Source organism: Erythrolamprus reginae, chromosome 1, assembly GCF_031021105.1.
Source record: "Erythrolamprus reginae isolate rEryReg1 chromosome 1, rEryReg1.hap1, whole genome shotgun sequence".
NCBI lineage: Eukaryota > Metazoa > Chordata > Lepidosauria > Squamata > Dipsadidae > Erythrolamprus > Erythrolamprus reginae.
In genome coordinates this window covers 321,734,067-321,756,680 of record NC_091950.1, presented here as the reverse complement: position 1 = coordinate 321,756,680, position 22,614 = coordinate 321,734,067, and the positions used below count along the sequence as shown (strand labels likewise).

Below are 22,614 nucleotides of genomic sequence, written 5' to 3'. Positions count from 1 at the left end.
TCCTCTCTCTTTTGCTCTTTCTCTCTCCCTCCTTCCCCCCTCTTGCTGTCTCTTTCTTTCTTTCTCTTTCTCTCTCTCTCATTCTGTCTCTCTTGCTATCTCTTTCTTTCTCTCTTCCTTCCTTCCTCTCTCTTTGACTCTCTTTCTCTCTCCCTCCTTCCCCCCTCTTGCTGTCTCTTTCTTTCTTTCTCTCTCTCTCTCTCATTCTGTCTCTCTTGCTATCTCTTTCTTTCTCTCTTCCTTCCTTCCTCTCTCTTTCTCTCTCCCTCCTTCCCCCCTCTTGCTGTCTCTTTCTTTCTTTCTCTTTCTCTCTCTCTCTCATTCTGTCTCTCTTGCGATCTCTTTCTCTCTCTCTTCCTTTCTTTCTCTCTCTTGTTCTCTCTCTTCCTTCTCTGCGGAGGCCGGCAAAGCTTTTCCGGGTAGGCTGGCTGGGGGATAGGGCGCGCGCGCGCACACACCCCCGACATTCCAAAGAACCTTCTCCGACCTCCACTGTGAGAAGGTTTTCTCCGAGCGCTCGCTGGAGGAGCTGGAGAAAGGGGCAGATCGAGCGGGAGGGAGGGCGGGCGTCAGCGGCGAGAAGCCAGGGGCGCGAGGGGAATGGAGGCACTGGGGGGTGGGGGCAGCCGCAGCACCGGCCTCCGCACTTTCATCGCTCCCCACCCCAAACTCCAACGCCCAGCTCCTTACGCGGCACTGGAAAAGGGTGCTGCATTGCTGGCTTCTACCTGGTGCTGCCAGGGAATCTCCAGCTGGGCAGGGCTCTCCTTAAGCTCTCCTTTTTCCCTAGGAGCTTGGCGGCACACCTGGCTGTGTCTCGCGGCACACTAGTGTGCCGCGGCACACCGGTTGGGAAACGCTGAACTAAACAATGTCGTTTGGCGGGACCCAGGGGAAGAGCCTTCTCTGTGGCCGCCCCGGCCCTTTGGAACCAACTCCCCCCAGAGATTAGAATAGCCCCCACCCTCCTTGCCTTTCGTAAGCTCCTTAAAATCCACCTCTGCCATCAGGCATGGGGGAACAGAGATATTCTTTCCCCCTAGGCTTCTACAATTTATTATGTATGATTAGTTTTATAACAAGGGTTTTTAGCTGTTTTAGTATTGGATTGTCACATGCTGTTTTTACCACTGTTGTTAGCCGCCCCGAGTCCACAGAGAGGGTCGGCACACAAATCCAATAAATAATAAATAATATAATAATAAAAATAATATTCATAACTTCTGGAAGCAAGCTATTCCAATGATTAATTGTTTTAACTGTCAGGAAATTTCTCCTTAGTTCTAAGTTGCTTCTCTCCTTGTTCAGCTTCCACCCATTGCTTCTTGTTCTACCCTCAGATGCTTTGGAGAATAGGTTGACTCCTCCTTCTTTGTGGCAAAATTATTAGATTTGTTATATACAGTGATCCCTCGAGTTTCGCGATCTCAATCTTCGCGAAACGCTATATTGCGATTTTTCCCACCCGATGACGTCACTCTCTTCCTTCCTTTCTCATCTTTCTTTCTCTCTTTCTCTCTCTTGCTTCTTCCTCTCTCACACTCTCTTCCTCCCTCTCTCATCTCTTTCTTTCCTTCTCTCTCTTTCTCTATCTCTCCCCCTCTTGCTGGCGGGTGGCGGGCGGCGGGCGGGCGAGCGGGGGCATCAGCGAGGAGCCGGGGTTTCCCCTTTGCGTGGGCGGTGGGGAAACCCCGATCTTCGTCTGCTCGCTGCTGCTGCGTCCGCCCAGCAGCTGATCTGCTCGGGGGCAGCAGCGAGGAGCCGAATCGGGCTTTCCCCTTTGCGTGGGCGGCAGGGAAACCTGGATCTTCGTCTGCTCGCTGCTGCTGTGGCCGCCCAGCTCGCTGCTGCAGACGAAGATCCAGGTTCCCCCGCCGCCCACACAAAGGGGAAAGCCCGATTCGGCTCCTCGCTGCTGCCACCGAGCAGATCAGCTGCTGGGCGGCCGCAGCAGCAGCGAGCAGACGAAGATCCGGGTTTCCCCGCCGCCCAGGCAAACTCCACCATCTGCGCATGCGCGGCCATGGAAAAAGGGCGCGCATGCGCAGATGGTGTTTTTACTTCCGCAACCCTACATCGCGAAAAATCGATTATCGCGAGGGGTCTTGGAACGGAACCCTCGCGATAATCGAGGGATCACTGTACTGTGTTATTACTGTTGTGAGCCACCCCGAGTCCACGGAGAAGGGCGGCATACAAATCTAATAAATTGAATTGAATTGAATTGAATCCCTGAGATATTAGAACACCGCTATCATGTCTCCTCTGGTTCTTCTTTTCATTAAGCCATGCCCAGTAACTGCAACTGTTCTTCATATGTTTTAGCCTCTAGTCCCCTAATCATCTTTGTCGCTCTTCTCTGTGCTTTTTTTAGAGTATCAACATCCTATTTGCATTGTGGTGACCAAAACTGAATGCAGTATCATGTTTGCTTGTATTATTTGTTTGTTTAGATTTATAGGCTGCCCTTCTCCTCAGGACTCAGGACTACATATTATTTCATAAAACTGACTATTTTTATGATAACTGTATTATTTTATATTATTTTGCTGCTTGTCAACCACTGAAGCCTTATGAAAACATTATAAATAAATAATACATACCAAATCTTCTGCTGTCACAGGTTGTCCTTTTGTGTTGTTAGCAACCACGATTTTTCCCAGTCTCTCTTTCATATCAGACAGGCTACTGGTTAGTGCTAATATTGCCATAATTTCACTTGCAACAGCTATATCAAACTGAGTCTGTGAACAGAAAAGGAAAGTTATAGTGAATAGACATTCAAAGCCCATAACTAGATACCCTACATGCCAAGCATAATCTCACAGCTGTCAGCTAGACTGGGAAGTTAAAAAACAAACAAACACCCAGAAGACGGTCGTGGAAACCACTTGTATAGTCTTGCTAAGAAAACAACAAAACAATCTGTAGTTTATTTAGACGCCATGTCAAGCTCACTTGTAGGATATTTTATATTGTTCTCTACTGGTCTATAAAGCTGGCAAGATTAGCATGGTGCTAGATAAAAACCCAAGAGCTCAGTGCTTAGATAAGTGCTATGAACAGTGGCTAAATGGTTTGATCCCTGTAGTCCTTGGGAAAGCTTATAACATATTCTCTCATATAACATAGTAAAGGACAATATTGCCTTTATGGTTATTTGGAAGACCAATTTCTTCTATGGCTATATTTATATAGAGAATTGGGCCCACCTGGCCATCACAGTAAGTTGCATATTCCATCTGTTGAGAAGGTGGTGGCGCTCCAACTCCAGCGGTCCTTGGAAGAAGCCGATTATCTAGGCCCTCAGCAGTCAGGATTCAGGCCCGGCTGCAGCACGGAAACTGCTTTGGTCATGCTGATGATCTCTGGTGGGCCCGGGACAGGGTCTTGTCCTCTGTCCTGGTGCTTCTTGACCTCTCAGCAGCTTTCGATACCATCGACCATGGTATCCTTCTGCACTGGCTGGAGGGGTTGGAAGTGGGAGGCACTGTTCTTCAGTGGTTTTCCTCCTACATTTCCAGTCGGTTGCAGTCGGTGTTAGTGGGGGGTCAGAGGTCGACCTCTAGGTCTCTCCCTTGTGGGCTGCCTCAGGGGTCAGTCCTCTCCCCCCTGCTATTTAATATCTACATGAAACCGCTGGGTGAGATCATCCAAGGGCATGGGGTGAGGTATCATCAGTAAGCTGATGATACCCAGTTATAAATCTCTACCCCATGTCCAGTCAGTGAAGCAGTGGAAGTGATGTGCCGGTGCCTGGAGGCTGTTGGGGTTTGGATGGGTGTCAACAAGCTCAAGCTCAACCCGGGCAAGATGGAGTGGCTGTGGGTTTTGCCTCCAAAGGACAATTCCATCTATCCGTCCATTACCCTGGGGGGGAATTACTGCCCCCCCTCAGAGAGGGTCTGCAACTTGAGCATCCTCCTCGATCCACAGCTGACATTGGAACATCATCTTTCGGCTGTGGCAAGGAGGGCGTTTGCACAGGTTCGCCTGGCACACCAGTTACGGCCCTATCTGGACAGGGAGTCATTGCTCACAGTTGCTCATGCCCTCATCACCTCGAGGTTTGACTACTGCAACGCTCTCTACATGGGGCTACCTTTGAAAAGTGTTCGGAAACTTCAGATCGTGCAGAATGCGGCCGCGAGAGCCACTGTGGGTTACCTAGGTTCGCCCACGTCTGTCCAACACTCCGTGGCTTGCATTGGCTGCCGATCAGTTTTTGGTCACAATTCAAAGTGTTGGTAATGACTTATAAAGCCCTACATGGCATCGGACCAGAATATCTCTGGGACCGTCTTCTGCCGCACAAATCCCAGCGGCCGATAAGGTCCCATAGAATTGGCCTTCTCCGGGTTCTGTCGAGTAAACAATGTCGTCTGGCGGGCCCCAGGGGAAGAGCCTTCTCTGTGGTGGCACCAGCCCTCTGGAATCAACTCTCCCCAGAGATCAGAACTGCCGCCCACTCTCTTTGCCTTTCGTAAATTGCTTAAGACCCACCTATATCGCCAGGCATGGGGGAATCGAGACATCTCCCCCAGGGTTATAGACTTTATGTATGGTATGCTTGTGTTGTATTTTTTTTTAAATGATGGGTTTTTTTAATACTTTCTTTTAATATTAGATTTGTTACATTGTATATTGTTATTATTATTGTTGTGAGCCGCCCCGCGTCTGCGGAGAGGGGCGGCATACAAATCTAATAAATTATTATTATTATTATTATTATTATTATTATTATTATTATTATTATTATATTTATTTTGTTTAGCAATAGGCTCTCGAGAATATACTGGAATCTCAGGTGACCATTTCATCCATATCAATTTTGAAGTTATTTCTTTATTTATATTTATATTTATATACCGCCCCCCTCCAAGGACTCGGATTTATCAAGAGAGTAACCCACTGAGTTCTAGCTCTACATATTTTTTTCCAAACTCTTATCTAATTCTATGCTGAAATGAAATTATTCCTATATGATATAGATAGTAAAGCAGAATGAACTTCTGGAATAAACATAGATTACATTTAACAGAAACAGAAATAATGATCCTAAACTGTATGTCAAGCTATGGTGAAGATTTATTCATTTCTAAATCTTGGTATATCAATTTACTGAAATATAACAGGAACAGATCATCATAAAGTGTACATGAAATTTAATCTCAAACATATTAGAACTTTACTTACCTGGCGAGAAAATCCCTTCTCTGTATTTGCTTGGCCAATTGTTATTTTTCTAAGGAATCTATCATTTGTATCCACCACTAAAAGGAAAACAAATAGCTGAAACATTTACTGAAGTATCAAATCTTCTGTTCTTCTACCAGAATTGGGTGGGAAATGTTTGCATATTTCACCCTGTTAATATATTATAAACATACTGCTCAAAAAAATTAAAGGGAACACTCAAAGAACACATCCTAGATCTCTCATTGAATACTTTATTCTTTTCAACAAAGTTGAATGTTCCCAACAGCATGTGAAATTGATTGTTAATCAGTTTTGCTTCCTAAGGGACAGTTTGATTTCATAGAAGTTTGATTTACTTGGAGCTATATTGTGTTGCTTAAGTGTTCCCTTTATTTTTTTGAGCAGTGTATAATTTAAGCATCCACATATTTTGTTAACTTTAATGCATGTTATTTTTTTGAAAGGCTGCAGAAGGGTTGAGCTGTAGCTGGATACAGCAACAGAATTTTTTGCATGGTTGAATTTTGCTGCAAACTTTTAAACGGGACTTTAATTTTAGAAGTGTTTGAAATATTCATTTACGAGTGCAAATTATTAATATTTTAACACAGAGAGAGTCAAAAGACAATTCAAAATATTGCTTAGCAAAATCATATTTAAAAAATCTTCTATAAAATTATCTGCTCTAAATTTTGTCTATAGAAAAACTTAACCTTCACCAAAACCTTAACCTTCACCAAATTTGCTGAGAATTGCAAAAAGTTTAAGAAATGGGAAGGACATTTATATAGCTTTTATGTTAGGTCTTTGTGGGTCTTTAGTCCAGAGCAATACAATCACTGAGTTAAAAGAAAAAAAGGGGAACATTTCCAGTTCTCAAAATTCAAAGTACAAAATACACAGGAAAAATCAAGACCATACTTATTAACATGTTTTCCAAAATACAGGATAGTATCAGTGTGGAAATCTTGACCTACTTCCAGAGCCCGTTATCAAGTCACAAAAGATAGTTAAGCAAGTGCAGATATTTCTTTTCCTTTTCACTGAATAACTTAATCTGTTCTGAGAAGAAACTTTTGCCAAGAACTGCATATAAAACTCTGCTTTTTTCAAAAGTAATTGTTTATGTTAGGGTTGAAACTTTCCAGGAAGTATCTGATGACTTTATGCAAAAACAAAGTAGACTAGTTGGTGACTCCTTTTGCTTAATACCTACCCCTTTGCCATGTTATTGTAGATATGTCTATATCAAGTCGGACAAATTTATTAATCTCATCTGGAGTTAATGTTTTAGGATCTGTTTTGGTTATTCCAAGCCTCTAAAAACAAATAAAGAGAAAGTGATAGAAACACATATAGAATTTACACATCTGACCATAGTACAGTGATACCTTGTCTTACGAACTTAATTGGTTCCAGGATGAGGTTCTTAAGGTGAAAAGTTTGTAAGATGAAACAATGTTTTCCATAGGAATCAATGGAAAAGCGATTAATGTGTGCAAGCCCAAAATTCACCCCCTTTGCCAGCCAAAGCACCCGTTTTTGCGCTGCTGGGATTCCCCTGAGGCTCCCCTCCATGGGAAACCCCACCTCCGGACTTCTGTGTTTTTGTGATGCTGCAGGGGAATCCCAGCAGGGGAATCCCAGCATCGCAAAAATGAGCGCTTCACTGGCAACAGAAGTCCAGAAGTGGGATTTCCCAGCGAGGGGAGCATCAGTGAAATCGCAGCATCGCAAAACCACCGAATTCCTCGAAACCTCACCTCCGGACTTCTGTGTTTTTGTGATGCTGCGATTTCACTGATGCTCCCCTCGCTGGGAAACCCCATCTCCGGACTTCCATTGCCAGCGAAGCGCCCATTTTTGTGCTGCTGGGATTCCCCTGCAGCATCACAAAAACATGGAAATCGAGGTGGGGTTTCCCATGGAGGGGAGCCTCAGGGGAATCCAAGCAGCGCAAAAATGGGTGCTTCGCTGGCAACGGAAGTTCGGAGGTGGGGCATCCCAGCGGCGGCGGTGGGTTTGTAAGGTGAAAATAGTTTGCAAGAAGAGGCAAAAAAAATCTTAAAGACTGGGTTTGTATCTTGAAAATTTTGTATGATGAGGCGTTTGTAAGACGAGGTATCACTGTACTTGTATTCAGGGCATATAACTACTACTCATATATATACTCATATATATATATATTACCTGATCCTGTTGTTAGTTCCTCTAACTCCCATATCTTTTACCTTAAACCATGAACCTTATATGTTTCTTAAGAGGTCCATAAGGGGGTGTGCATAAGCACAATGGCGGGCTTACCATTTCTATCCTACTGTAATCATTTGTATGTATGCATTTTATGTGTTTGTGGCTATGTTTTGCTTCTTTATATCCGGGTATTTGTGCCATTTTTTAATGTGTTCTGTTTGCACTTGTTGACAAATAAAATAAATTTAAAAAATAAAATAAAAATAAATATATGCTAAATAATGTTTACATGGCACCCAAAGCCTGATCTGATCCACTGCATTTTCTGCTAATGTAGAAATCGAGCAAGCAGTGGTTTATGGAACAGGCATTCCAATAGACATCCAGTTTTAATTTTCTTTTCCAGTGGAACAAGAAAAGGGAGGAAAAGCAGCAGAAAATATCAGTAATATGTCTTGTGAATGAAATGAGAAACAATCCAAACCAAAAATGTTTGAAAGATTATGAAACAAATCATAAGCCCTATCAAACTACTGTAATTGGTGCATACAATGGAAGACAAATATAACTATAGGATACTGGGTGGTGAAGGTCCAGTTTGCCCCAAGGAGCACAAATTGAAGTTTAGCCATTCTTACAATAAACCAGATATGATGTTATGAGAGGAAGACCTTATTTGGAGCAGAGACTATTCAATGTAATGCAATATTCTGGATTCAACTACCTACGGGGCTCATCTCCCTGCTGTAGACATCCAGTAGTAGTGGAACTGCTAATAAGACGCTCAATAGGAGGCAGTTATTGAGTCTCCAATGTAGTTGTAAAACAACTATCTTAATAAATAATATAGTAACAGTGTTGGAAGGGACCCTGGAGGTCTTCTAGTCCAACCCCGTGCTTAGGCAGGGAAACACTACACTACTTCAGACAAATAATTTATTTATTTATTTGTTGGATTTGTATGCCACCCCGCTCCATAGACTCGGGGCGGCTAACAACAATGATAAAGACAGCATGTAACAATCCAATCCAATACTAAAATAACTAAAAAAAAACTTATTACTTATTACAAAAACCAAACATACATACAGACATACCATGCGTAAATTGTAAAGGCCTAGGGGGAAAGAATATCTGTTCCCCCATGCCTGACGGCAGAGGTGGGTTTTAAGAAGTTTACGAAAGGCGAGGAGGGTGGGGGCAATTCTAATCACACTTGTAAGAGCTTTTATTAAGACTTACAAAGTGGCGCTCAAGGCGGCAAGATGCGCGTACCATGCCGCCTTGATTGCATCAGCGGAATCCCGCCCGGCTGCCCTGTTTAGGGTAACCCGCTCCCTTCTAAATCAGGGGGGAGTTGGGGAACCCTTGCAGGGCAGTGCTGAGGAATTTAACTCGTTTTTCGCTGATAAAGTCGCTCGGATCCGAGCTGAACTCGACTCCAATTGCATAGCAGTATCGGCTGACAATGAGTCAGTCGAGGTGACTGGGGCTAAACATCTTTGTCCATCTGTCTGGGAGGAGTTTGACTTGGTGACACCTGATGAAGTGGACAAGGCCATTGGAGCTGTGAGTTCTGCCACCTGCTTACTGGATCCGTGTCCCTCTTGGTTGGTTTCGGCCAGCAGGGAGGTGACACGGAGCTGGGCCCAGGAGATTACCAACGCTTCCTTGGGGAGGGGAGTTTTTCCATCACTCTATAAAGAAGCGCTTGTGCGCCCCCTCCTCAAGAAGCCCTCCCTGGACCCAGCCGTACTTAACAACTATCGTCCAGTCTCCAACCTTCCCTTTATGGGGAAGGTTGTCGAGAAGGTGGTGGCACTCCAGCTCCAGCGGTCCTTGGAAGAAGCCGATTATCTAGGTCCCCAGCAGTCGGGTTTCAGGCCCGGCTACAGCACGGAAACTGCTTTGGTCGCGTTGATGGATGATCTCTGGCGGGCCCGGGACAGGGGCTTGTCCTCTGTCCTGGTGCTTCTTGACCTCTCAGCGGCTTTCGATACCATCGACCATGGTATCCTTCTGCGCCGACTGGAGGGGTTGGGAGTGGGAGGCACTGTTCTCCAGTGGTTCTCCTCCTACCTCTCCGGTCGGTCGCAGTCGGTGTTAGTGGGGGGTCAGAGGTCGACCTCTAGGTTTCTCCCTTGTGGGGTACCTCAGGGGTCGGTCCTCTCCCCCCTGCTATTTAATATCTACATGAAACCGCTGGGTGAGATCATCCAAGGGCATGGGGTGAGGTATCATCAATATGCGGATGATACCCAGTTGTACATCTCCACCCCATGTTCAGTCAGCGAAGCAGTGGAAGTGATGTGCCAGTGCCTGGAGGCTGTTGGGGCCTGGATGGGTGTCAACAAACTCAAACTCAATCCAGACAAGACGGAGTGGCTGTGGGTGTTGCCTCCCAAGGACAATTCCATCTGTCCGTCCATTACCCTGGGGGGGGAACTACTGACCCCCTCAGAGAGGGTGCGCAACTTGGGCGTCCTCCTCGACCCACAGCTGACATTGGAACATCATCTTTCGGCTGTGGCGAGGAGGGCGTTTGCCCAGGTTCGCCTGGTGCACCAGTTGCGGCCCTATTTGGACAGGGAGTCATTGCTCACAGTCACTCATGCCCTTATCACCTCGAGGTTCGATTACTGCAACGCTCTCTACATGGGGCTACCTTTGAAAAGTGTTCGGAAACTTCAGATCGTGCAGAAGAACCGTTGTACTCACCTGAACGGTCTTCTCCAGGTCCTGGAAGGAGAGTCCATCATGGGTTTAGCTCGAGTCTTATTGGTAGGGACTGAGTTATAAATTAATATAATTATCATATTAATTAGGTACCGCCCCCTTGCTGCCCCTGTACCTCAGTTTTAAAAAACGAATTCAAGTAGTAACAGAAATTTATTGAACAACCAACCACAACCAGTAACTGAATGCCACAATAACCATGGTTCAATGGGAGGGTATGGACTCTCCTTCCAGGACCTGGAGAAGACCGTTCAGGTGAGTACAACGGTTCTTCTCCCATGTCTCTGGAAGGAGAGTCCATCATGGGATATACCCAAGTTCCAGAGTTCCAGGGAGGGAATCATTGAATCATGTCCTAGTAGGATCACACACTTGCTGTAAAACTCTCCTCCCAAAGGACGCCTCGGCTGAAGCAAATGTGTCCAGTTTATAGTGCCGTATAAAGGTGGTAGGGGAGGCCCACGTGGCCGCCCTACAGATGTCCTCTATCGATGCCTGTGTAGCCCATGCCGCTGAAGTAGCGGCACTGCGAGTCGAATGAGCCGTGATTCCACTAGGCAATGTCCGGGAATCTGCTTTGTATGCCTCTGTGATACAAAGCTTCAACCACTGGCTAATGGTCTGCGAAGACACCTTGAGGCCCAATCGATGTTGACTAAACGAGACAAACAGAGCCTCCGACTTGCGGAAAGGAGCAGTGCGCCTAATATAGAGTTTCACAGCTCTGCGCACGTCTACCTTATGCCACTTAAGCTCCAGCGGATGTGACCCATGCACGCAGAAATCTGGCAGGACAAGTTCCTGTGTCCGATGAAAATGGGTGTTGACCTTTGGTATGAACGTTGGGTCCAAACGGAGAACAACCTTATTAGGATGAAACGTACAGAGGTCCGGCCTTACTGACAAGGCAGACAGTTCCGACACTCGTCGTGCCGATGTAATGGCCACCAAGAACGCAGTCTTAAGGGATAACATCCTTAAAGAAACCGTCCTCAGCGGCTCGAATGGTGGCGCTGTGAGCGCTTGTAATACTATGGTAAGATCCCAAGTAGGAAAACGTCGTATTGGTGGGGGATGCCGATTGGCAGCCCCTTTCAGAAAGTCCCTGATCAAGGCATGGTGAGCCAACGAACCACCATTTTCAGGTCGAACAATCGTTGCCAAAGCTGCCACCTGTCTTTTTAAGGTGTTGGGCGCCAGCCCTTTCTCTAGGCCGGATTGTAAGAATTCCAACACCACTACCACACTAGCGTCCTGCGGTCGCTGATGTCTATCCCTACAAAAGGTGGTGAATGCGGTCCAAGTGGCCTGGTAAATCCTAGTCGTTGAAGGCCTCTTGGCCGACTGGATCGTAGTAATGACATTCTCAGGAATATGCCAGGCTCTCAATCTGTCCCCTTCAAGCGCCAAGCGGTCAGATGGAACCACTGTGGCTCCGGATGAGAGATTGCTCCCTGAGTGAGGATGATTTGGTCGTCCGGGATCCGCCAGGGTGGAACGATCGAGAGTCCCATTAGGTCGGCGAACCAAGCCCTCCGCGGCCAATGGGGTGCCATCAGGATGATCTCCGCCTGTTCCACTATGATCTTCTCTATCACCTTGGGAATAAGTGGTGTTGGCGGGAAAGCGTATAGCAGTTCTTTGGGCCACGGGGAGTGTAAGGCATTGGTCCCCTCGGCTCCCGGCGTGGGAAACCTGGAATAAAACCGGGGAAGCTGAGTATTGTATGGAGTCGCAAACAGATCCACCGTCGGGTTGCCAAACCTTTTGGTCACCTGCTGGAACAACAGTGGGGTCAGACTCCACTCCCCTGGGTCCACTGTTTGCCGACTGAGCCAATCTGCCTGAGTATTGGTCTCCCCCGCAATGTGCTCCGCATGGAGGGATGCCAGGTGGATCTCCGCCCAGTCGAAGAGGAGTCGAGTTTCCTCCATCAGTCTGAGAGATCTGGTCCCACCCTGGTGGTTGAGGTGCGCTCTGGTCGCGACATTGTCCGTACGAACCAACACATGCTTTCCCTGAAGAAACGGAGTGAAGGTTAGTAGGGCGAGACGGACTGCTTTCAGCTCCAGGAAATTTATATTCGTTGGGTTCAAGTCCTGGGGAAGCCACAACCCCTGAGTTACGTGGCGGTCCACATGTGCCCCCCAACCAAGGAGGCTTGCATCCGTGGTCACAATGACGTGGTTTAAGTGGCCAAAGGGAGACCCGCGATGTATTGCCTGGGACTGCCACCATTTCAAAGAGTCTCGCAGGCGGCCTCCCACCGTGACTAGTCTGTGTGTATGACTCACACGCCGTTTCTGGTATGGGAGTAATGTCCATTGCAGCGTGCGAAAATGATACCGTGCCCAAGGAACAATGTCCACACATGACACTAGTGTCCCAAGCACCTTGGACAAAAGGGCTAACGTTACCATTCGTTGGTGCTGCAACTTGTTTACTAAGGTCTGAACGTTGTGTCGTCGTTCCAATGACAGGTAAACCTCCATGGTGGTGGTGTCTATCACCGCGCCGAGATGAGTAATAGTGTAGGTGGGTGAAAGGTGACTCTTTCCCACGTTTATTGTAAAGCCATGTTCCTGCAACAGTGTTAACGTGGCCCGTAGGTCTCGTTGCGCAGTCGCCAGATCCCTGGCCAGTAAGAGGATATCGTCCAAATAAGCGATTAGTCTGATCGATCGGGACCTTAAAAAGGCGATCAGCGAGTCCAGTAATTTCGTGAAGGTACGGGGCGCGGACGATAGGCCAAATGGCATCGCCCGGTACTGGTAGTGCTTCCCCTGGACATAAAACCGGAGGTATCTCCGGTGCCCCGGATGGATGGGGACATGCAAATACGCCTCCTTCAGGTCGATGGATGACATGAGGTCTCTGGTTCTGATTGACGCGATTATGGTGCGAAGGGAGGCCATTTTGAACCTGCGGTATAACACGTACCTGTTTAGGTGCTTCAGGTTCAAAATTAGCCTGCAACCTCCCGATGTCTTGGGTACTATGAAGACCTTGGAGTAGAACCCCATGCCCTCCATGTGGGTTGGCACCTTCTCGATAGCGTGGATCTCCAGGAGATGAGCGATCTCCTGTTCCAGCAATGCCCGCTTGGTAGCATCGGCGGGCACTGGGCAGGGCACAAAATGGGTAGGTGGGAGGCATAAAAATTCGAGGCGAAGCCCTCGAGTCACTGTGTCCAAAATCCAAGCGTCGGAGGTTGTGGCCATCCAGGCGGTACAAAACCTTTGGAGTCTTCCCCCCAAAGGGACCTGCCCTGTGGAGTCACTTGGCTCCACGGAAACCTCGCTGGTTGGAACCTCGAAAGGGCCGTTTCGACGGTTGATATCCTCTGCCCCGGCCCTGGAAGTAGGTCCTATCGCTTCGGTACGAATAGGACTGACCATACTGGCCTTGTGAATAAGGCCTGGAAGCCTGGGTAACTCCGGAAGCTGGGTCCCATCGAAATGGCTGCCGGCGTCGGTACGGGGTGCTACTGCGATCCTGGCGTCTAGAGGATCTGGTGAGGACCTTCCTCTTATCCTTGTCCTCCACCAGGACAGCCTCCAACACCTCCCCGAACAGCTTCGTGCCTTCGAAAGGGGCAGATGACAAGCGCCACTTCGACTTGGTATCTGCTTGCCAGTGTCGAAGCCAAAGCAGACGTCGAGAAGAGATTGTAGAGGCCATGCCCCTTGCGGCAAATTTCGCCGCGTGCAAAGTAGCGTCCGCCGAGAATTCGGCCGCTGCCAGGAGCTTGTTAAGATCTTGTTTGAGACGAGGATCTTCAGGTCCCATCCGAGCCTGAACCTCCTGGAGCCACATGATGGATGCCCTATTAAAGATGGATGCCGTTGATGCAGCCCGTAGGGCCCATGCTGCCATCTGATGAGCCTTCTTCAGGAGGGTTTCGGCCCGTCGCTCATCTGGCTTAAGACTATCCGCCGTTTCAGAAGGAAAGGCGGCGTTGGACACCAGTGTGGCTACCGGCTTGTCCACAGGCGGAAACTGTAAGAGATTCTCCATCTCAGTATCAAATGTGTAGAAACGACGCTCTACATTAGAGGGGCCTTGGGCCGCTGCCGGGTGTTGCCAGGTGCGCTTGATGTTCTCCAAGAATATCTCCATAGCAGGAACTGTCTCGGACTCCCTGGGCTGCTCCTTACACAGGGAAGCAGAAGTTCTTAGTCCATCTCCTGCCTCCGGAGGTGCCGTCGCACCAGGCACATCCAAGGTTTGTTTCACCTTGTGCAAGAGTAGCCTAAATAAAGCTGGTTTGAATAGTCCCGCGGGAGCGGGTTGTTCTGGAAAGGCATACTCATCATCAGACAGCTCATTGTTCCCATGCTCACTGTCTTCTTCCAGCAGCCCGGTGTCTCCTGCAAGTGAATCCAGCCCAGGGGGGGGCGGTGGTGCTGACCAAAGGTCCCTGGGATGGTATGACTGCGGTAATGGAGGTGTCACACCTTGGGCCCCAACCGCCATTCCCTGCGCATAAACGTTGGCAATCATGTCCTGCAGGGATGGTGGGAAGGCCTGCCAGACATCAGCTTGGGATCTAAGCCCTGCAGCTGTTGGTGTGAACGTTGCTGTTGGAGCACAAGCCTGTGTCCCTGCAGAGACTCCATAAGCATGATGACTGGCTGAAGTAGGCCTATCCGGCCTAGTGAGAGGTGAAGGTGGAGGAGGGCCTGACAAGGCCTGACGGTCAGGAGACCAATCCCTTTCACTAGCAGTACCCATGGCCCCCAAGGGCAATCCAGGGGATGATGTTCTTGAAGGTGGAAGAGGCTGGAATGGGGGTATGGCCAAAAGTCCTGAAGCAGGAGAAGCTAAGGCCGCCTCCAGCCTTTGTTCTAAGGCCTTGATTTTCCTCTCAGCCTCCTTAATCGAAGCTGTAGATTGAGAAGACTTCGATTTGGCCTTGCCAGACACCTTGTCCTTATTTTTAGCAGGCACAACAGTGGATTGAGGCTGTTCCCCCCCACGATTGTTGGATTGCTCAGCCATCCTTCTTAATGCAGTAATGGGGCAGCGTACTCACAGCTAATATTAACCAGATACAGCACGTAACGGTAAATGCAGCCACTCTCCTCACAATACCAAAGCTGTAGGCTGCAGTACAGCTTCTTGGCCATGACATGGGCAATGACGTCACGTCACGTGACCAGCCCACCGCCAATCAAGAGAGTTGCTAGGCAGACCAGGCTTCCCCAGTTCCTGGCGCTCAGCCAGGCTTCTTGAAGCAATACCGGCTTTTCGCGCTCTTTTCGCCCCCAAAATGGCGGGCGCGACTTCCCCAGCGGCTCTGCAGCCTTCCATACGGCCGGTGAGGAGAAAAACGGCAGGGAACCTCTCCCTGTAGCGCCGCTGCCTTCGGTTTCCCTTCGGCTCGCCTCAGCATGGTGCCTGTAATCGGCCCGCCGGAAAACAGCTGAGAAGCGGCCGGGCGATGTTGTCGGCTTTTTTATTTATTTTTTCCTTTTTATTTATTTATTTATTTATTCCTCTCTGCCGGGCCGGCGTCATGCCGCCCTCGTCAGTGGGGGGGGGCGGACCCCCCCCCACCCGAGGTGTAGGGCTAGGTCTGGCCTCGGGGGCCAGGGACCTGTAGCCCATCCTCTCCTCTTCAGGGCAGTACTCGCGGGGAGAAGAGGCCCCATAAGGAGACCGAAGGGGGTGCTGCCCGCGGAGGGCAGAAAACCCCAGCCATATGATACCTGTGCAAAGATAAAAACAACAAGATTAATACAGAAATTAACAGTTTATTATTTCATTAATTAATTACACTCCCTCAGGAGTAAAAAACTCAGAGTCCCTTCCTTGACTGAGTTTTTTAAAACTGAGGTACAGGGGCAGCAAGGGGGCGGTACCTAATTAATATGATAATTATATTAATTTATAACTCAGTCCCTACCAATAAGACTCGAGCTAAACCCATGATGGACTCTCCTTCCAGAGACATGGGAGAACGCAGCTGCGAGAGCTATCGTGGGGCTTCCTAGATTCGCCTACGTTTCTACAACACTCCGTGGCTTGCATTGGCTGCCGATCAGTTTCCGGTCACAATTCAAAGTGTTGGTCATGACCTTTAAAGCCCTACATGGCATTGGACCAGAATACCTCCGGAACCGCCTACTACCGCACGAATCCCAGCGGCCGATAAGGTCCCACAGAGTTGGCCTTCTCCGGGTCCCGTCGACTAAACAATGTCGTCTGGCGGGCCCCAGGGGAAGAGCCTTCTCTGTGGCGGCCCCGGCCCTCTGGAATCAACTCCCCCCGGAGATTAGAACTGCTCCCACCCTCCTCGTCTTCCGTAAACTACTTAAGACCCATCTATACCGCCAGGCATGGGGGATTTGAGACACCTTTCCCCCAAGCTTATTATAATTTATGTTTGGTATGTATGTGCTGTTTGGTTTTTAATTGATAGGGTTTTTTAGTTTTTTCTTAATATTAGATTTGTGCCTGTACAATATTGTTTTATCGCTTGTTGTGAGCCGCCCCGAGTCTTCGGAGAGGGGCGGCATACAAATCTAATAAATTATTATTATTATTAATTATTATTAATCTCTGGGGGGAGTTGGTTCCAAAGGGCCAGGGCCGCCACAGAGAAGGCTCTTTCCAACATGTTCTTTAAAACTTCCAGTGCTGAAGCATTCATAACTTCTAGAGTCAGGTTTTTTCACAGATTAATTCTAACTGTCAGGAAATTTCTCCTTACTTCTTATTTGCTTCTCTCCTTGATTAGTTTCCACTCATTGCTTCTTGTCCTGCCCTCAGGTGCTTTGGAGATTAGCTTGATTCCCTCTTCTTTGGGGCAGCCCCTGAGATATTGGACCACTGCTATCATGTCTCCTTCTTTTATTTAAACTAGACATACCCAGTTCCTACAACCATTCGTTATATGTTTTATCCTTCAGTCCCCTCATCATTTTTATTGCTCTTCTCTGCACTTTTTCTAGACTTTCAACCTCATTTTTACATCATGGCGACCAAAACTGGATGCAGTATTCCAAGTGTGGTCTTACCAAGGCATTATAAAATGGTATTAGCACTTCATATGATCTTGATTGTATCCCTCTGTTGATGCAGCATGGAACTGTGTTGGGTTTTTTGGCAGCTACTGCAAACTGCTGGCTCATATTTAAATAGTTGTCCACCAAGACTCCAAAATCCCTTCAAGATCTTGAATGACCTGCTTAAGTTAATCTCTAGCAGATAAGGCTATTGTGAATGGAGAATGGCCCAAGAGACTAATTTCTTTTCTACTTCTGTATCTCCAAGTATTATTCTGTAGCAGGTATAAATGCAGACCTCATCTTATCCTGTTTTATTTTCAATAACAACTGGACAGTGCAAAATGCAAGTGAAAATAAAAAATAAAGAACTTTTGACTATTAGAGTACTGTCTTTGTAGCTATCCCATGCCACCCCATGGTTATCAAAAGTGCTAGCCAGCCCCATAAATTAAGCTGTCATGTTATCCAAATCAACACATTGCAATTATTATTAATCAAGATGTGATCTCAAATGTATTATAATTTGTATAATTATAATTTCCATTCTAAACTAAGTTCTTCCTCTTTCCTTTACTTTTTCAAAAATATGTTAGTCAGCATTCTAAGCAACTACAGCATTTGATTAGAGAAATTAAATACATTCAGTGCTTTTATATACAAAATGTATGGCTGGATTGTTTTCCTCTGCAAGACTGAGTATCATAATCAAATTTAGTAATTCCCAGAGAAGGCATTTAACTGTTAAGATAAATAGCTGCCTGCCATTGTTTTACAATTTGAGTCTGCTATTTGCAGTCTATCAGTGAGAAAAATCAAGGAATTTCAGCAAGATAGCTATACTGTATAATATTTTCAGCATTCGTCATCCAAGTAACAAATGGCATTAATTTAAAAAGTTCTTCAGCTTCTTAAATTACCCCAGAGCATATAATTATTCTGAATCTACCTTGGTCTTTTCATAGATGTGGGCCATTTATACTTAAGCATTTTTCCCATCCTTGTGTAGTGATTCAGTGCTTGGTGGTTTGCTTGAAGTTGAACAAACAAAGAGTATAAATATACCGTATTTAAAAGTCAATATTTTTATTCACTTCAAGGTCCTTTCGGTTGTAACTTAAAGCTATGACCACTTTTTAACAGCTGTAAAAATGTGAGTTGCTGAAAGCACATGAAAATGCCTTCCCGATGTTCTCTTTTAGAGGAATTCCCTAACTCCATATAGAATTCCATATGATGGGAGCAAATAGTTACATTTAAAGCTAAAAGTAAAGGCTTCCTCTGTTATAATGTCTGACTCTACAGCAGTAATGGTGAACTTGTGGCACACGGACCATAACTGAAGGCACATGAGGCATTGCCCTATGTCAGCTCCGAATCTTCGGAGAGGGGCGGCATACAAATCTAATTAATAATAATAATAATAATAATAATAATAATAATAATAATAATTCATACGAGCGCTGGCCAGCTGATTTTCTTTTTTCTCTCCCCAGGCTTTAGGCCTCCTGAACCCTGAGATGGTGAAAAACAGCTCAACAGGCCAACCAGAAGTTCGGAAATGAATTTCCAGTTGGCCTGTTTGGCCATTTTTCACTGTCTCTGTGGTTCAGGAGGCTTTCCTGAACCCTGGTGATGATGAAAAACAGTCCAATTAGCCTATTGGAAGTTTGGAGGCTTCAGTAAGGTCTGTAAACAAGTGGGGTGGGGGTAGTGCGCGCACACATACTCTTTTGGCACCAGAGCCAAAAAAAGGTTCACCGTCACTACTCCTTAAAGAACTACAGTACTTACTTTCATGCGTGCAAGTTGTATAGCTGAAAATTTCCTTTCTCCATGGATTGATGGAACCAATCTATTATATAAGGCCTGTAAAGAATACAACAATAAATATCAGTAAGGTAAGTACTATTCCAATCAGGTATTATAGAGAGATAATTCTGTTCAAGCTTTGTATCCATGTTACAAAGCTCTTCTAAACATGCCTCTATTTACTGTAGCTCCTGAGACAATTTCCCCCCTTTTTAAAAAGAAACAAAGCGAGCTGCTATATAATGAGTTGGTGTCATAATTAATAAAATGCACATGAATGGGAAAGGAACGCTTTGGCAGAGAGATTGTGTAGCATCCCCTGAAAAGCTGAACTAAAAACTAAAAAAACTGAAAACACCAGTGTGTGTCGGGTTTAGGGGGCAGAGTTACATTAGTATAACTCTTTCCTTAAGTACAGCATTTATTTAATCACCCTTCCCTCGGCCCCCTTGGAGTTTTTATGATAGGGAATCACTTTTTCCTTGCCTAATACTTTAAATAGTCTGGCCCTGGAAAGTGGCCCTAATACTTCTGGCTCTGGAAACTCTTATTTATATAGCAGAACAGATTGGAACAAATTTTTGAGTCACTCAAATGCAGTTTCTACCAACTTGGTTCCCTCCCAAGTGTTGCATTGATTGAAAGATGACCATCACTTTGTCCTGGAGTTCCCATTCCTTTTTTGAGCCAGATGTAAAAAGAGAAAGGAAAAATCAAACTAAAGCTTACGTAATATTGAATCTAAGCCAAGAATTTAGCCAAACCCAATCCTATGATTTTGCCATCTAAATTCTATGCATTTCAAGAGAAATATTCGATCCAAACGTTATTTCAATTTCAAAATGAGAAAACGCAGCGTGTATAACCATCAAACTTATAGATATGAAATGTGGAATGTCACAATTAAAAGACTGCCCTGGAGGTCATGGGCATATCTTTTCCAGCTCAAAGATTTAGGTATATATTAATGTATATGCACGGGGTACTATCAATGGTATTACATACCTATCATTTTCAAAATAAGAAGGGGTAACTTGACCTCTGCACCCAAAATAAGAGTTTTTGGCTATTTCTACTAATATACCATATAGGATAGCAATTTTAATATGATAGATTTCCTATTCTATTATCTGATCCATACTTTCTTTAATCTCAAAACCTAGGCACTAGAGCAGCACAGTGTTCTTCCCAATTACAAAACGTTTTATTTTCTCCACACAAATCTCAAACCTTCAAATTTCTAGCAGCCAGTGATGAAATATTTGAATTAAGAAGAAACTTCCTAACAGCAAGGACAATTAACCAGTGGAACACTTGCCTTCGGAATTAGTAGGTGCTTTATCACTGGAAGTTTTAAAGAAAATACTATTTATGAGTATCACTTTCCTGTTGGTAATCTAAACCACAGGTTTCTGCCCACTATAGCACAAGTTCACTGAGTCCTAGTCAGACTTCTGCAGCAAAGGATTCCATTTGCAAGATTTTTCAATTCTGTTAACATTAAAGACATACGAACTTCAACTTCCAGAATTCCTCAGTCAGTATATGCTGGTTGGGGAATACTGGGAGTTGAAGACCACGTGTCTTAAAATTGCCAAGGTTGAGAAACCCTTAATTAATGTCCACAATCATGAGTTAGAGTAGGCACTTCCTTCTTTTTTTGAAAATAGTACTAGCCCCAAGGCCAAAACTGTTCTGCTGTACGTTTATTGTTTTTTTAAGAAATCATGGTAGGATCAGAAAGGAAATTTTGAATTATTCTGTTATCATTAAAAAAAACCCATCTCCTTCATAATGGAAAGGAAGGAAGGAAAAGAGAGGTGGAGAGAGAAAGTGGACAGAGAGAGATGGATGGAAGGAGCGATGGGAAGAAGGAAGGAAAGGAAGGAGATATGGGAGGAAGGCAAGCTGGAGGGATAAAAGAAGTGGAGATAGAAGAAAGGGAGGGAGGGAAGGAGGGACAGAAAGAGATGGATGGATGGATGGATGAAAGGAAGGCAGGCAGGCAGGAAGGAAATGGAGGACGGAAAGTGATGGAGGGAGGGACAGAAAAAGCTAGAAGGAAGGAGTGATGGAAAGAAGGAAGAAAGAAAGAAAGGAAGGAAGGAAGGATTTAGAGGGAATAAAGCAAAGCAAAAATCCAACTTTTCTTTTCACCATACAAGTCTTGAAACTCCCTAGTGCCACACAAACCTTCAAACTCCCTAGCGGTCAATGATGAAATATTTGAAATGGTTTTTATTATTATATTCTCAAAATTGCATTTCACAGAAAATTACTGTGGAGTGACGGATTATTCTTACCTTATCAGACTGAGTGTTCTCGTGTAGAATCCTAGCATCTATGGCAGCAGCCAGCAAATTATTTGCTGCAGTAATGGCATGAATATCACCAGTTAAGTGAAGGTTGAACTATATAGGAATGAAATATGAAAAAGACATTCTTTTTGCACACTCCATTAAACCAGTGTCAGTTGCTTCAACCCATCCAAACACTTTCACTTCTGGGATTAGTAGTTCAGATGAGCAGTTTGAAATATTATGGAATCATAACTGTCATGATCAAAGTGATTTACTACGCTACAGATGGTCCCAGTTCTGTGTTCAATAACTTAGTTCTCATGACGTAAGCAGAAATTCATACAGGAAAGTTGAAAATATTGCTTTTTTAAAAATGTGACAGGCTCTGGGTGATTTGCACAGGTCCATTTAGAAATCACTTTGATTTATGATTTGTATAAAGGGGAACAAAAATGGCATGTGTTTTAAAATAACTGTATGAATCCACCTCGGACTCTAAAAGAAATAAAAATCTGGGTGGCAAGTAAAGCTTTTCATATGTTTCCTTAATTGAAAAGTTTAATTAATACCTCCAAGAAAATTAATCCAGTGAATGAATGAGTCTGTCCATACGTCTGTCTGTATATCATCTACCTACATAATTTACATAGCCATGCATCCCACAGAACAAATGATTCTTACAAGTTAAAACAATCAATAAACACCCACAAGTGTTATTATAATTATTAACAATTAAAACATCTAGAACTACAAAAAACTCAAGCTAAAATAGAAAATAGAAAAAGGGACATTATCAATAGTACAACCACCTCACTAGTTCCTCCACTACCTTGGGTCTCCAAGCCAAGTCTTGAGTGATCTCCAAAAGCTCAATGAGATGAGGCAACCCCATCTCAGTGGGGAGAAGAATCCACAATATGGGAAACCACTTCAGAGAAGACCCACTGTCTGCAGTCCACTAAAAGTAGCTTCCTAGATGATGAAACCCATAACTTGCCCTCTCTACTTGATCTAGTGAGACAGGGGAATGAAATCAGGGGAAAGTGATTCTCAAATGACCTGGCTCCATGCTGTAAGAGCTTTAAAGATCAACACTAGCACCTTAAATTGGGCCTGGAAACAAATTGGTTACAAAAGCAGTTCATGAAGTGTAATTACTCGTGCCACTGCATTTTGCAACAGATGAACTTTCTAGATGATCTTCAAAGGCAGCCCCATGTAGAGTGCATTGCAGTAGTCTAACTGAGATATTATGAAAGCATGAGTGACCATTGAGTAGAGCCACTTGATCCAGGATCACATGCAAACTGATACACAAAATGAAAATTTTCAGGATGGACGCCAGATATAAGCAGGGGAAGGTT

The 22,614-nt window shown here is 45.4% G+C and overlaps 1 protein-coding gene across 2 annotated transcripts in view; it reads right to left on the bottom strand.

Annotated features, from left to right (window-relative positions):
* Positions 1-22,614, bottom strand: part of MTHFD1L (methylenetetrahydrofolate dehydrogenase (NADP+ dependent) 1 like) — a 177,777-nt gene that overhangs the window by 98,439 nt on the left and 56,724 nt on the right. For both annotated transcript variants that reach the window (XM_070733706.1, XM_070733708.1), the window contains exons 14-18: positions 21,254-21,361; positions 18,933-19,007; positions 6,416-6,518; positions 5,197-5,273; positions 2,604-2,744 (exon numbers count right to left, since the gene is read on the bottom strand). In XM_070733706.1, the coding sequence (XP_070589807.1) occupies positions 2,604-2,744; positions 5,197-5,273; positions 6,416-6,518; positions 18,933-19,007; positions 21,254-21,361 (504 nt within the window). The remainder of the gene's footprint in view (positions 1-2,603; positions 2,745-5,196; positions 5,274-6,415; positions 6,519-18,932; positions 19,008-21,253; positions 21,362-22,614) is intronic.